We start from the raw sequence: 16,440 nt of genomic DNA on the forward strand, positions 1-16,440 counted from the left end.
GAGTTTATTTCACACCATGGAGCTGTACAGCCACATACAGCAATTCCCAGGCTGACCACAGCTCCATTAAGGTCCCACACTGCACATACGGATCGCCACTGGGCTTGGGAAAAGTAGCAAGCAAAACCAGACCACTCAAGTCTAGCTGATTTGATTGTGAAATTAGGTAGTTTATTCATGTAGCTTTGTGTTCTGGGTAAAAAAAAATCCAATCTGCTGACATGGGCGATAAGACGAATTTTCCCAGACTGGGTCACAAATTAAGAATTTCAAGGGATCATAGAAAAAAGTAGGGAAACAAGGGAGGTCACCCTACACCAGAAGATATACTAGTGAACATTTAATTCCTAGTTCAGTGTATACCCATCCCATGACTGAATTAGGGATTAAATGGTCCACTAGTATATCTGCAGATGTAGCGACCTCTCTTGTTTTACTTCTTTCTATTTCTTTGATCCCTAATTGCATTATTCAGGCAGTCAGTAAAAAATCCACTCAAAGGAAGCATTTCAGGTCATACTGAAGGCACTTGGATATACCTAACCAATACTGCTATGGCACTATGAAGGTATTGTGATGATGGTTTATGGTGATATTTTTGGCCAAAAAGCCCAAACCTATTGTATAGTATTGCTATCGTACTATGCGATGGCATCATGCATTCATGGATGCACGCCCACAATAACTTACTATCTTTGCCTGTCACTGCTTATAGAACAAACAATGAGTTATGATGAAATTTCCTGCAAATGTGCTGAATTCTAATGCAATAGTGCCTATAACAAGCACGCCAAATTTAATTGCCAAGGTAATGGATTCTCTCCATCGCAAACGTGACAAATTCTATTGCAAACCGGCTTTTTATTATGTTGGCAAATTTGCTACAGGCCTACTGATCAGTAAGAGGGCACCTACAGAATTTGTCTAGTTAGAAGAATTTTACTCTCACAAACTTTGTCCTGGAGAAGCCATAGTTCTTTACCTTCACAACCTTAAGTAATTGCTAAAGCAAGCAATGCCAGGGTTGGAGCAGAAATGGCCAAGTCATTATCATTACACCAGTTTGTGACAAGTTTACCTGGACCCATATAGCATAAGTAGGCAGCTATGCGCAGTCAGTATGGCAAATAGCCTTAACTCTGTTGTTAACCTTTTGATGGCAGTTAATGAACAAGAAAAACCAGTATCCACTTAAGCAACTAAATTTAATGAACTAAGGACTCAAATACAACAGCTGACAGAACAGACGTATGCACTTACCACAAAACCAAAGAGAGAAAGTACACAACATTGTCATTACTGCAAGCAGCTGGGGCGCACTCAGTGTTCCTGTCTAGTAAAAAGAGCCAATCAAAGATGCTGCACTTGCATTGTGGTAGACCAGGAGACTTAGCAAGAGATTACTGGCAGGGAAATGCCTGTGTGGGGCAGCAGATGTCCCCTTGGACAGATAGTGCACACCTCTTCATGGTCTGACCAAAACGTCATCTCCTTTTTCATGGACTGAGGACTGCAATAAAGCCTTTTCACAACTGAAGTTTATGCTTATTCAAGCACCACTACATGGCCTGATGATAGCATCAATGATTGAAACTGCTGTTTGGTCATGGAGTGGAACTTCACCAACCCATTTAGCAAACTAATCCATGATGACCAGTAAGCAGTATAAGAGATCAGCATTTCCAAAATGTCTACAGCTAGCATCTCCCATCAATTTGCGGCTGGCATATGCTATAACACAGCCACCTTGCTCAATCTGGAAAGCTAGTACTACGGAGTTATAACCAACCATTTGTATAAAAAGTAACAATATATTGTCACCCCTACAGGGAAAGTTATAATATGTTAGAAATTAGTGTGTAGATGGAGTAACCACTGCAGATGAGTCATTTGGTGGCTTGAAGGAAATCGGAATAATAGCCAATGAGTTATAACTTGAAAACCAAATATGGCACTTGAATTAAGTTCAGCAAATAATTTGTTATCGAGGCTACCAGGAAAACCTCCTAGGGACTAAGCTAAAAATCAGCATGTAGATGAAGTAATAATTTTACAGAAACGGTTAGATTAAAAATACTGCAAAAACCAAACATCTGCAGAAAGTATGCGGTTGAGATATTCTTATAATGTAATCATCCAAAGTATTCTACAGTTACAAAATTGTCAGTACATATTACAAAAACAATAAAACAAAACACACAAAATTAAAAACTTATGTTTTTCTGCTGTTCCTCAGTTTTGGGGCTTGCAAATATAGAAAGAAATGATATCTATACTCAGACAACCAAGCTGTGAAAAAAGGTGCATCCCATAAAAAGCCAGGGTGGTTGTAAGTACATATGATAATGGATCATGTTATTTAACAAATACTTAAGTATTTACTATCTGAATACCAAAATCCTCATGAATGTAACCAGGTTTTTGAAAAAGTCTTCCACACATACAATTTACCAAATTTGGCAAATCATAAGTTTATAAATCTGATGACTAGCTATTTACTCAGATCATAGCAGCATAATGGAAAAGAAAATTTCATTTTTGAAACAAAGGTTTCAGACTTCTACTAAAAGACAGTGATTGTTTACACTTACAATAGACACGTAGCAGAATAATACATGCTAACTAAGTATTGTTAGGAAGTGAGTCATGATAAAACATCAGCATAACCAATGTGATTAACATACCAACACTTAATCATCACTCGGTATATGGTTCTGGGACAACCAGGAGGTGGTGGGAGTCTGTATCCAGTATCAACCTTTTCTACTGTCTAAAAGATGCATATAGATTAAATACCTGAAAATTTTTACTTGGTTACCTCAAGAAGATTTAACCACTCATATGGTTCACATCCCAAGCTCCATATTTCATACAGTACAACTCCATAACTCCACACATCACTCTGACCAGAATACTTCTTGTAATTTATTGCCTGAGTTACAAAAAGTTGTGAAGTATGGTAGATTGTGTAGAAAGAAACAAATACCTCAGGAGCTGTCCATTTCACTGGTATTTTCCCTCCTGAAGTGACATAGTAGTTTTCATCAAGTAGATCACGTGACATTCCAAAATCAGCAATCTTCAGAAATAAAGCACCACAGTAGCCTCTGTGTGAAGTACTCTCTTACCTTGCATGTAACTGATTCAGAAACAAGAATATTTCTTGCTGCCAAATCTCTGTGAACAAACTGTTTGCCACTAAGGTAAGCCATTCCTGCTGCAATCTCCTGACAAGACTTCAACAGAAGCAACGGTAGTTTTTCATGAGCAACAACACCAATTCTAGATACACAAAATGTCATTACATGGAAACAGTGTGAGCAGGGATTTACTCACGAAGGTCGAAGCTGTATCAGCACATTCCTCAGGTCTCCTCTAGACACATATTCTAACACAATCATGACAGGTTCATCAGTCACTACACCATGAAGCTTGACCACATTTAAATGATCAAACTGGCACATTATGGCAGCCTCCTGGAGAAATCGTACTCTATCCTTAGTACTAACATTTGCATTTAAAGTCTTCACAGCAACTTCTACTTTCTTGCGTGAGCTAGGCTTCCACACGGCACGAGCAACTATTCCAAATTCACCTGATCCCAATTCGTCTCCAATCCTGTGATGTACATAGGCCAATAAATATTATAACACAATAAGACAGTACTACACACTAACACTAAGTAGTGTCTAACTTGTTGCATTAATTCTCAATCCCCTCTGCCACATGTGCCCACAGCCAGCCAAAGGCTGGCAATGTGGTTTTCTGAAATTCTTTTCTAAAAAAATGTGTGTGTATGTGTGTATGTTTGTATATTTGTTTGTACCCACATCAGCAAAATTATTTATGCTACCTGTATGTGAGAAATGAAGGTACATGCTGGGCTGACTTATGTACAGTAGGACCTCCATTATCCGAACACCTGTGTGCCAGTTAAATCATAAAAGTGTTCAGATAAGTGAATTTGTTCGGATAAATGAAGCCCATTCATTTATATACAGAGTTCTGTTCAACTACTTTAATAGAACATACACTTACTCTAATAGAACATTCACCTAATAACGAAATACTCTAATAGAGCAGTCACTTACACTGTTCGGATAATTGAGGGTTCGGATAATCAAGATTCGAATAATCAAGGTCCTACTGTATGACCAAAAGTATTGCAAATCGAACACACCTAAGAGCTTTGTTTTAGTCTGTTAGGTACAATATGTTAACTATAGACAATTTGGTTCCTCGATTTATATGTATTTTTCTTTGATACAAGCATTTAATTTACAACTTATTATCAATAGCTTTGTAGTGATATTTTAAGCAAATGATTTCATTTAACACACCCATAAGGTTAGCTATCATGTAGGGTTGGGTGATATTAAATTTGCAACATGTGATTATTGCATGGGCTATTTAATGCAATTGTTACAGTATTGCATGTGAACTTTGAAAAGTCAGCAATATCAATATGAGTGCTTGTTTTCACTGAAAATTAGTTTAACACAGCTTCCTTGCTAATACGTTGACCAAATGACATGATTAGTAATAGTATGCACGGACTGTATCAAATGTGAGGCCCAGAATAGACACAAAATGCGATGAATACTGCCTATGCTGTGAAGGCTAAATTCATGCGATAATTGTATTGCGGGCACTTGATTAAGTGATATTGGTTTATTGAAATATTTCCCAACCCTAACGTCAGGTACAAACCAGATGTGTGTTATTGTTTTGGTGGGACGGGGAGCACATGGATCAAAGGCACCCATGTAGGTGGAAGGAGAAAAAATGCTAAGCTTCTAACTGAGGCTATTCAAACAATGGCTGTAGGTAAGAACTGTCCAAGAATAATGTTAGTGTGACTAAATAAGTTTGCATGAATAAGCTTGTGGTGTATTGATGCAAATTCAGCCCAGACATTTGTTTTCCATTCAGGTTTTCGGATACTCACTGCTGGAGTTATAAAGTGAAGTCTAATGTATAGGTAATTTCATAGTTTGTGTATTGTGACTACCTGTGGTGACACAGTAGTTGGTGGTTTCTGTTACCTTTGAACTAATTACTGGCCAGATTGTGTGGCTTAAAGATGGTGCTTAGCCATGTTTCAACTATTTACATACTGGTATGTACAATTGATTTGTAACACTGGTGGCAGCCTTTGATCTACCCACACACACCCTACAATTGTTTTTGCAGTTCCCTATGTGGTTAATGTCAGAAGTTATTAAGTGCCATTCATCATAGAGCTGTATAGTGGCAGAACAAACAATATTACAAAAAAGACACTTAAAATAAACTGAATAAGGAACTTGTCTAGAAAAGCTCCTTGTTTCGTTGCTGCAATACCTTATACGTCTATGGCAATTCCTTATGCATTCAAATTAAATAAATTCATGTATTGATGTATATAAGACTAATAACTATACGTATATGTTAAAGCATAGTCGCGAGTGCTATATGAAAAATAAAGTACGAGGCGCGCGGCCGAGATGCTTTATTAGCATCGAGGCCAAGCGCCAAGTACTTTATTTTTCATATAGCACGAGCAAGGCTATGCTTTAAATGATTTATGGAACTTTCTAGTCGTGTAGCTTCACCATACACTAGGACTCGTAATTAACAAGCGTTGCACGAACTATTAGCAGCCTGAACGCACACAAACTAGTTTAACAAAGTAACTCACACGTATTTCACCATAGTTTGGCATAGTAGACGTTCATCGCGTCTGTTGGCAGGTTTTGCTCGCAACCCACAATCGATTCTATTGTGAGTCACATGGTGAAGTATTTCCGTGATATCTCCAGGACTTGTCCGTTTACATTAACAAACGTAACAGCAACGTTACCTTCTCCCACCCATCATCGAAGCATTTAGATATGTCTATAAAAGCAATCCAGTGGTGGAACTCGTACTGGCTGGGGTGATTGATCACTCAGCGTGGTGAGGCTATCAGCCTTCACCGGCTTGGGTGATTAGTCGTACTAGCGCGAGCCCTGTAGGCTATTAGCCTAAACTAAGGCACGTGAGCAACTGTGCTTTATCGCACCGCAAAGAGTGCTTTATTGCACCGCAAAGAGTGCTTTATTGAACAAATAAAGCACTCTTTGTGGTCGATGAAGCAGTTGGCCGGCTAAGAGTGTACTCTATGAAATTTAAAGTGCACCTTTTCCTTTGATCTCGCCCACGCAAAGTTCTATGAATGAAGTTATAGTGCAAGAAAACTAACTTGATTTCTTTGTGGAGCAGTTTCCGAAATTTTTTCCCAGCAAATTCTTCATAAATATTCTTTTCATCATCAGCGGGCACACAGTATACTGGACCACAGTCCTCTTTGTGTTTATATGGTGTTTCATATATATTCTCTTCTTTTTGCAATGACTTTGCAATTTCATTTGCAGACATGTAATAAATGCCTTTGGATTTGTCGTAGCTAACAATGTCATCATAAGTATCATCCATGCCTGCCAAGGCTATTGTTAAAAGTGATTCCACATCTAAACTTTGCTACATAACAAAAATAGGTACACAAGTCAATTGCTACAAAAAAAAAACAACTCACAATACATACATATGTACACAAGCACTGATGTACTTTCAATGGGTTACCAAAATTTAAGTAAAGCTAGCAGACATAAGCTACATGATAAGAGTCATAAATATCTCATGTTGAGAATACGTACAATTATCAAGACATAGTAGTGTGTCATGCTGCATAGAAAGGTAGCATGGCATAAAAAGGAAATGCAATTTTCAAGCATACATAGCTCCATGTTTCCTTCTCTAAATTGAATATGATTTTTACACTGTGAACGCCTTCCACTTTTGTGTGCTCCTTAAAGTTCTACTTAATTTCTTGTTAAGTTTCTTTCTTCATTTCCAAAGCCTAGATTTACCGTTGCACTTTAATAACCCTTTAAAGCCCAAAACAAATTTCCTTTTGTAATTAAAAACCAAATAAATTACACAGAGAAGAGTTAACTTCACTACAAACTCACTTAGTGTCTTGTTAACACATGCTACACGTGTAACTACAGTAAGCACGAAAATCTAGGTATCATTCTTGTATTTGCTGTGATCATGAACTTACAAAACGTTTTGTTTACATCTTTGTGCTAGTATTTTTTTTGATAACATCCATCCACCATATTAGATTGCACAACAGTATCATGTGATACAACAGATCACCAGATGCAGAATTTAATGCTGAATCCAATGGTTTCTCAATCAGACTACCAGAGAGATACTTATACAATATTTTCAAAAGGTATGCATCCTTCCCCATTATAGTCTAATTTATAACTTACGATACTTTGGTATTGTTTCAGGAACAGAGATTATCACTTGGCTTGTAAGTTTTGACCAGTTTAACTGTTTAAGCCATCATTCATTGACAAATGAACTAGTAGTCGTATGTCAAACACTGTTAACAGCTTTCTCACAAGGCATGAATAACTCATGGAAACTGATAAAAACACACTGGAGGGTCAGTGAGCAAATACACCTAATTAATTTTGACACACAAGTGCATTTAGGAGCTTCAAAGAGTTAAAAACGTTATACAATTCAAATGCATATCTTGATTGCTTTGAACACGAAGGACATGCTAAGGCCAGGGCCGGCTCACTTTTTTAACATTGGGTGGGCCAAACTGTTATATTCTTGACAGGTGTAAAAGTCACTGCACACTTCGTTTGCAAAATGCTTTAGCATTTTGCCCTCTAGGGGGGTCTGGGGGCATGCTCCCCCTGGAAATTTTTTGAAATTTAGATGCTTGAGAATGAAAATTATGATAATTTCCACAGAAAATTTGTTAAACGTAAGCAGTATTCTTATAGCTAGCTAGTATCCAGCTTAAAATTATTGCCAGTCCATCTTTCCATTCTGTTGAAAGCTGCCAGCAATGCAATGTTGGTAAATCAACCAGTTAATATTAAACTTAGCTACAAAAACCTTGTTGTATAACTTATAAGCTATGCATTTTCCTCTACCTGTGGCAAGAGTGGCATACAGTTCTTTATCATCATAATGAAGGAAGCTAAGCTCAGTAACCATGAATCTTGTCCAGTTCAATGACGACACGTATGTTGAGGCCCTAATTAAATGCCTGAATATTGCCATAAACGCCTGTCCTAAATAAAGGCCAGGGGCGTTACTTTACCAGGTCCATGGTGTGAGATAACAATCGTGAACGGCCTCCTACAACAACTAGTCTACGGCTATGACAAACAATGTCAACAGCAGCTGTTACAAGGAGAAACATGGCCAGCCGCTTCAGTGACGATTGGAAACCAGGCGCCAGCATAATTAAACTGGTTTGCTATGGTTATGGTTAAAATATTGAGGCAGGAATTATTGGGTTGGCCATGGCCCACCTGGTCCACCCTGCTGAGCCGGCCTTGGCTAAGGCCAATGTAGCGTTACCACGATATATTAATACATCAATAGTATTAATATAACCATAGATAATATACCGACTGACACTATGATATAACAAGGTGGTGATATGATATGGCCAATCATTTATATTGATGGTGTGTGATATTGGTGCCACTTAGTATAATGATGTGGGGGAGGCCAGACATATGGTATTTGGCATTTCATGAAGTTATGTGTTGATGGTGTAGTGTGGTAAACAAGCCAACCCCAAAGTAAACTGGGAGGTTGTAAGGTTTCTATGTAGTGCCAGCCACTTGTCTCAATTGTAAAGCAGTTGCAAAATGCATTTAAAACCTGATAAACAAGAGTAGCTTTTGCTTGTGGTACATATCCCACTTAAATTTAAACATACAATGAAGAGTATGTATATGTTTGTCTTACAAATGTTACAGTTAGTTCTATATCATGATATATGTTCATATCATGACATAAACCTTGTGATATATGATATAGAGTTTTTCTATATCATGGCAGCACTAGGCCAATGTACATACCAAGTCTGGTGTAAATCTGCATGATAAACGTTCACAGAGTTGTGGATGAAAAATACCAACTGTATGTCATGTCTACAAGGAAAACCACATATGGACATAACTTGGAAAATTGATTGGTATATACAGTGGAACCTCTCTTATCCGGGCGGTCTGGTACATACTACTGTCCGTATCTCAGAAATATCCGTAACTAAGAATAACATGCTATTATGCTAAAGTGACTAACTTAAATACAAGTACTGTTGTTATTGCTATCAGTTAGTGCTATGCAGTTTAGTGGACAGAGGGGATGTCACTATAGAGCATTCATGGTCACTCCCCTGGGCTGTAAAAATGCATTATCACCTAGCAACCAAGTGGTAGTTATTATTAGTAGAATAAACAAGCCACCAAACAGGTAAACAGCAACCTTTAGGCTCCCTCCTTGTGCTTTTATCTAAACCAAACTTCATTATGGTCAATAAACTACAAGCCACATGGCCAATTTGGGCTGTCCGGACAAATGGAGGTGCCCGGACAAATGGAGGTGCCCGGACAAATGGAGGTGCCCGGACAAATGGAAGTGCCTGGACAAATGGAGGTGCCCGGATAATAGAGGTCCGGATAAGGGAGGTTCCACTGTAGGAGGTTAAATATCATAGCTCTTTCAGTTGTAAAAAATTGTAATGCCAGTTACAGAGTTACAAGGAGAAACCAACCTCATGTAAAATTGTGGGCTTGATCTGCTGATTGATTGATTGATATTGTGTTTGTACATATATGTACGTATGTATTTATATCCCTCCAATGAGGAAAAACAGTTCTGCCAAGTAAAATCAGTTATTATAGAACACATACACAATAATAGCAGTACAATACACATACGCAAGCACACATGTACGCACGCACGTATGCACACACGCACGCACACACACAAATATCTAACTACACCAATAGACATTATGAAAAAGTTCAATAGATAAAAGAACTATTAGTGGCATCATAGAAGTTATTATAAAATATTGGTGGTTAAGACATTCGCATTTGAACTACTATAACAGAACAGTCACCAAGTACATGAAAACTGTTGAAAATATGGTCCAGGGCTTGAACTAGAGACCTCAACACCTAACACCCTAACGCCTTTTTTAACATGAAGCCACTGTTATCATGGTTGATTTTAGCTCACTATTAAAGGTTCTATGTTCAAATCTACTTAATAATAAAAGTTTATACTTTCATACATCTTACAATATCATACATCTAACAATAGATTGTTCTTGGACCTTCTATGTATGTATGTACGTTCTGTTAGAAATCCTCAAAACGTGTGAGTATTACAAAGTACTAGCAGTTAAATTGTGTGATCATAACTTCTGTAATGTGGATAAAAGCAAGCCCTGAAGTTAGTGGCTTCTGGAAACACAAAAGAATTGAAATCAATACATACAAAAACAGCTATGCAAACAGTAGAAAAGGTGTGCCCTAAAGTGAAAAATTGTGAAATCAGAGGTGGCAGCCAAGCATGATGTACATTACTGCAACAGAAAAGGTTGTGAAATCAAAGGTGGCAGCAATAAGTTGGTATTAGCATCGTTACAGCCATTTCTTATCCACCATCCATAATACTTTCACAACTTTTTCCACCCCGACTTTTTAAGACCTTACTTTTTACAGCTATAACTGTTTTGTGTGAATTAATTTTTACATGGATTGTTTTGTGTACATGACATTTTTCTATTGGAAATTCAATGCAATAAAATGTTTTGACCACAACTCTTCAAAACCAGTGCTTGCTTTACTTACTCTGAACACTTACAATTGGAATTAAAGATCTCTAATTTTCACTTATACTTACTTTGTCATTGACAGCAGTAGGTACAGCTATTGATACAGCTATTGATACAGTACCATCTGTAACAGAATAGACATTTGTGTACTTTACATTATATCCACAAGTTTTAATAATATAAAAGTGCAAAGAAAATCAGCTTTGCATGATGTGACCATATGTGACTGGATCTGCAAAACCCCGACACAATAGTGCATTTTTCAAATTCCTGTTTATTGCATGTTTATAATCTACTTAGCCAAGTGTACCCTCTGGCAAAGTTTCAGCCTAATGTGCCAATAACTTTCAGAGTTACAGCCCTACAAAGCAGCAACAACAGAAGAATCGATTGTGCAGCAAGTATAGGGAAAATATATTACAGGCACTTGCTAATATGGTTGTAACTTAAGAATGGATTGATGTACGAAGCTGAAATTTTCACGATCGTGTTCACCATGAATAGGGGAATCAATTAAGTTTGTCCTTTTATCAACTTTTTTACTGCATACAAAGACAAAATGCGCAAAGAAAAATTGATTGCATATGAACGCTTTGACATGACGTAAACAAATGCTCATAACTTCTGTATCCTTGGGCCTACTGCAACAAAACAAAGATTTTCCAACTCCTTTTGAGTACGCAAATAGGCTGATATCCAGCTTTGTATTGTTACTCCCTTCCTTCATTACAAAAGAGGCATTCAAAAATTTATGGAATTTTTTCTAATATGCAAATATTTCACCAATTGCTAGCACTATTGTGTTGGGTTTTTGCAGATCCAGTCACAAATATTCAGAAGCGGTTGTATTCACACTAGTAGCGTAAGCCCTCAATTATCGTCACACATCTATTATCGGTCAAAAAAAAAAAATTTTAAAACACGTAACATAACCGTTGTTTTCCGGGCCGTGTACTGTCACGAAAGCACGCTGCAAGGAATTGACTGTTTTATCGTGTTTTATGGCTACTTTTTATTGTGAGTTAGGCCTGCTTACTACTCTAGCTACTAAAAATGTTACTATCTTTTGTTACAGGTCGATTTGTGGAGTCCTTCATCCTGTTGAATGCCTAATAATAAGAAGAAAGGGTTTAAGAGACGTCAGCCCAATTCCCGAGACGGTAGTGGTCCAAATAAGTCCCGTATCCAGTCCAAAAGAAAGTTATGGTCTGAGGAACAAGTGTCTGGTGCCTTGAACGCGGTGACAAGTGGAGAACTAAAGCCTTCTGAAGCTATAGTTAAGTACAGAGTACCTCGCCAAACTTTGAGAGACAGGCTGAGTGGACGGGTAATTCATGGCACGAATCCTGGACCTAGGCCTTATTTGACGAAGGAGGAGGAAGAATTACTTACGGACCACCTAATCCTTACAGCTAAACTAGGCTATGGAAAAACTCGAAGGCAAGTCATGGATTTAGTGGAGAGGTATATTAATGATAAGCCTGGAAATGAGAAGGAAGTGAAGATCAGCAATGGGTGGTGGGACAAGTTTATGAAGAGAAACCCTTCTTTGCGCCTCAGGAGTGGAGACTCAACTGCTGGAGTTAGAATGAATGCGGTGAACAGTGAGAATTTAAATGAATACTTCGATCTACTCCAGGGAGTATTTGAAAAGAATGGGTTTGCTGACCACCCAGAAGCTATATACAATATGGATGAGATGGGAATGCCATTAGAGCCACATCCACCTAAAGTAGTTGCCCAGAAAGGGCAAAAGAAGGTTAGGTACCAAACGTCAGGGCAGAAGCAGAAAATAACTGTAATTGGTTGTGGCAGTGCAGTTGGGCAGGTTATTCCTCCATTCATTATATTTGCTGCTAAACAGCTCAATTATTTGTGGATGAAGAATGAGGTACCAGGCTCACGTTTTGCAGTAAGTGATAATGGATGGGTGGACCATGAGCTCTTCAGTTTTTTCCTTACTAAACACTTTATGACCCATGCAGTTTCTCACCGTCCTCTACTGCTGTTGCTAGATGGCCACAGCACACATTTTGAGCCGAGATCGCTGGAGTTTGCTGCAAAGCACAAGGTAATTATTTTTTGCCTACCACCTCACACCACGCATGTATGCCAGCCTTTGGACTGCAGTCTTTTCAAGCCCTTAAAGGAGCAATGGCGACAAGAATGTCACAGATTTTATCAGAGAAATCCTGGATTGGTGATATCTAAGTTTAACTTCTGTGCAGTATTTCGGGGAGCATGGCTAAATGCTATTTTGCCGACAAATGTGATTGCTGGCTTCAGAAAGTCTGGGGTATACCCTTTTAACAGGGATGTAGTCTTAAACTCAACAGATAATCTGTCGAATGTCAGTGAAGCAACAACTGGTATGCTATTGGGTATATAAAATGATATATTATAATTTTGTGCGTTTTCCTGCAGGAAACAAAAGATCTCCTGATCAGTCTGGCAGTAGACCAAGTGACAAGCAAGTTGATGGAACTGTTGTGAGATGTGACCGGCCCACCTTCACACTTGAGCAAGAAAAGAAATATCGCCGCAGATACGAGGAAGGTTTTGACTTACCAGATGAGCAATACGAAGCATGGCTTAAGATCAATCATCCTGATCACACCAGAGCAGGTAACAGTAATACTGAATTATAGCATGCTTAGCTGCTGTATGTATCTAGAGGACAATGATAGTGGCAAATCAACTGATCACTTGGGAGATACATCAAGTGACAAGCAGCCAATTAACAATCCTTCATCCTCTTTGGAATGTGACAGGCCTACATTCTCGATAGTGCAAGAATGGAAGTATGCTCAGAGACACAAGGAAGGGTTTGACTCACCAGATGAACAATATGAAGCTTGGCTGAGGATAAACCATCCTGAGCACACCAGAGCAGGTAACAGTGATTTTCAATAACAAGTCAGCTAGGCAAACATTTTAGGAGACAAGAGCAAGGTTCTTCCAACTGTAATGAGTGATAGTTCATCCACCATGGAACTAAACAGCCTCTACTTCACAATTCAGGAAGAGCTTGATTTTGAGCAGTGGTACAATGATGGTTATAGCCTTGTAAATGAGCGCTATGAAGCATGGGTTAAGATCAACCATCCTGAGCACTTCAGACCAGGTAATGATAACCTTCACTTATCTTACCCTTAACTGTTATACCTATTTTAGAGGATGATGGAGATGACGAATCGACTGACCAGTTGGGAAATGATGTACCGAGTGATGCTTTATCTTCTATGGACCTTGACACCACTTTTACAATTGACCAACAGCGAAAGTATGCCCGTAGGTATGAGGAAGGGTTTGACCTACCAGATCCACAGTATGAAGCTTGGCTGAATGTCAACCATCCTGAACACTCCAGACCAGGTAATGAACCTTCATTTATATCAACCTTAGCTGTTATACATACCTATTTAGAGGATGATGGAGATGGCGAATCAACTGACCAGTTGGGAAATGATTTACCAAGTGATGCTTTATCTTCTATGGACCATGACACCACCTTTACAATTGACCAAGAACGAAAGTATGCCCGTAGGTATGAGGAAGGGTTTGACTTACCAGATCCACAGTATGAAGCTTGGCTGAAAGTCAACCATCCTGAGCACTTCAGACCAGGTACTTAACCTTCACTTATCTTAACCTTAGCTGTTACGTGTACCTATTTTAGAGGATGATGGAGATGGCGAATCAACTGACCAGTTGGGAAATGATGTACCTAGTGATGCTTTATCTTCTATGGACCGTGACACCACCTTTACAATTGACCAAGAGCGAAAGTATGCCCGTAGGTACGAGGAAGGGTTTGACCTACCAGATGCACAGTATGAAGCTTGGCTGAAGGTCAACCATCCTGATCACTTGAGAGGCACAGCTCAGCAAGACACAAGTGGTGGTAACACTCCTACATCTCATAGGAACTCAGGAGCATGCTCTACTTAGTCAGCAGCTATATTGACAGCCAATGGAGCGCAACGATCACCTTTGATGGAGCTACTCAATGTGCCTGTAGCTACAACATCTCGACCTAAAACCATGAATACAGGAAAAGCACGTGTATTAACAAGTGCAGAGTGTCTGAAAGCCTTGCAAGAGAAAGAGAATGAGAAAAAGAGAAAAGCTGAAGAAAAGGAACAACGAAAGCAAGAGCGATTAATGAAAAAACAATTGAAGGAAGAGCAATTGAAGCGTAAGAAAGAAGAGAAGGCACAGCAGGCAGCACTGAGGGAAGCAAAGCGCCTTGAAAAACAAACTAAGCAGCCACGACAGAGAAAGCAGAGGAGGAGGAATACACATGTTGACGATGAAGCAGGCAGTGTAACCCAGAATGCATTAACAGACGGTTCCACACTTATTTCAGAACAAGTATCTAATGATGCTGCAAGTGATCACCATTCCCCCAATACAGCAGAAGACAATACTGGCAGAGGTACCTCAAAACGAAAACCTAGTAGTCAAATACAATCAGTTGCCAAGAGGGCAAGAAACAATGCTGATGATGAGATTGATGTTGACAGGTGCTGTGTGTGTTTTGGTCACTTTGCTGATGATGCAGGCACAGGGAAAGAGTGGCTAATGTGTTGCTGTACAAGATGGATACATGAAGACTGTATTCATAATGAAGATGTTGATATTGATAAGTGTGTGTTTTGTCCATTATGCTAGAGTTGTATCGAAAGTTATATTAAAAATTCCATTATCTAAAAAACATTTTAATGTAGCCAAATTTTCACGCATAAGAATTGTATGAAATTTTGTTTGAGACTTCCTTAAATACTCATATTTACACTAGTATACTTTAAATTCTAGAATTTTTTGGGTACAGATCGAAATAGTAGAAGAACTCGGAACTGCCGATTATTAATGTACGGCAATCCTATGTGTTGCCAATAATGGATATAACCTGACGATAACTGAGTAATCACACCACCTGCTTCCAATGCATATATCTTCTCAGTGGAAGGTCCTAGAAGGCTGAAACTTTGATATGATCGACACAAAGGTCAAAGGTTATCTGTGAGTATTTTTACAGCCGTCTGTATGGTTTCATGTGGGCGTTGCAATCGCGGGCGCAAACTATATCTGATAAATGAGGACTTACGCTACCCAGGGTTAGACATTATAAAATATTTCTGATGAATGTTAAATCAACCAGTTTCTGCTAAAAACTTAGGAGATACATACAGTGAAACCTGTGTAGTCAGGACACCTTGGAATTAACCAAAAGTGTCCTGATCATCAAGGTACACTTGTCAGTTTACATGCTAAGGATATGTACCTTGAGGATTACCAAGTGTCCAGAAAATACAACTACGTATACCCTGTTTCAGTGTTCACATTAACAGATTCTACTGTATTACACAATTTTTGAGTTTGATTATAAGCAAAAGCAAATTAGTAAAATAATATAAGATACACCTCAACTGTATTTTCACGCTGCTACCACTTATAAGCCTATAGCACCTTTCTTTTGTGATTGTAAGACTAACATTATTCCTAGGGACGTGCTGATTATGCTCATAATTTTACCTATTATGCTATGCAGCACTGCTCAAAAATTCACCTATTATGCTTAAATTAATGCTCAATATTTACCTATTATGCTCAATTATGCTCAATGTTCATGCCTTAGTTCATATGCTTTGCTACTAGTTTAACACTGTATAGAAAAAAAAATGAGTGGCTGGAGCATAAATGATAAATTCTTGCTGCATGTAAGAGAAAAGATCGATATA

At 38.5% G+C, this 16,440-nt stretch overlaps 2 protein-coding genes across 3 annotated transcripts in view; one reads left to right on the plus strand and one right to left on the minus strand.

The window, feature by feature from the left end:
- The window catches only part of LOC136250836 (uncharacterized), a 118,318-nt gene that overhangs the window by 1,473 nt on the left and 100,405 nt on the right, over positions 1–16,440 (minus strand). Inside the window, exons 11-17 of the mRNA XM_066043161.1 lie at positions 10,765–10,820; positions 6,224–6,501; positions 3,337–3,618; positions 3,129–3,282; positions 2,987–3,079; positions 2,819–2,932; positions 2,685–2,770 (exon numbers count right to left, since the gene is read on the minus strand). Coding sequence (XP_065899233.1) covers positions 2,685–2,770; positions 2,819–2,932; positions 2,987–3,079; positions 3,129–3,282; positions 3,337–3,618; positions 6,224–6,501; positions 10,765–10,820 — 1,063 coding nt within the window. The remainder of the gene's footprint in view (positions 1–2,684; positions 2,771–2,818; positions 2,933–2,986; positions 3,080–3,128; positions 3,283–3,336; positions 3,619–6,223; positions 6,502–10,764; positions 10,821–16,440) is intronic.
- On the plus strand, positions 11,580–14,694 carry LOC136250829 (uncharacterized). 2 transcript variants are annotated; one of them, XM_066043150.1, is made up of 9 exons: positions 11,580–11,713; positions 11,772–13,065; positions 13,121–13,321; positions 13,371–13,589; positions 13,635–13,820; positions 13,871–14,071; positions 14,123–14,180; positions 14,283–14,323; positions 14,376–14,694. In XM_066043150.1, the coding sequence occupies exons 2-9, from the start codon at positions 11,802–11,804 to the stop codon at positions 14,645–14,647; spliced, it is 2,442 nt and encodes an 813-aa protein (XP_065899222.1). In that variant the 5' UTR covers positions 11,580–11,713; positions 11,772–11,801; the 3' UTR covers positions 14,648–14,694. The 2 variants fall into 2 exon arrangements, with proteins under 2 accessions (XP_065899222.1, XP_065899221.1); XM_066043149.1 differs by having other exon boundaries at positions 14,123–14,323.

This window comes from Dysidea avara, chromosome 3 (assembly GCF_963678975.1).
Source record: "Dysidea avara chromosome 3, odDysAvar1.4, whole genome shotgun sequence".
In the NCBI taxonomy this organism is placed as follows: domain Eukaryota; kingdom Metazoa; phylum Porifera; class Demospongiae; order Dictyoceratida; family Dysideidae; genus Dysidea; species Dysidea avara.

Coding starts and splice junctions, on each gene's coding strand:
- LOC136250829 (XM_066043149.1), top strand. CDS start 11,802: ATGCCTAATAATAAGAAGAAAGGGTTTAAGAGACGTCAGCCCAATTCC. Junction 13,821..13,870: donor TCCTGAGCACTTCAGACCAG/GTAATGATAACC, acceptor TACCTATTTTAG/AGGATGATGGAGATGACGAA. Junction 14,324..14,375: donor TCCTGAGCACTTCAGACCAG/GTACTTAACCTT, acceptor TACCTATTTTAG/AGGATGATGGAGATGGCGAA.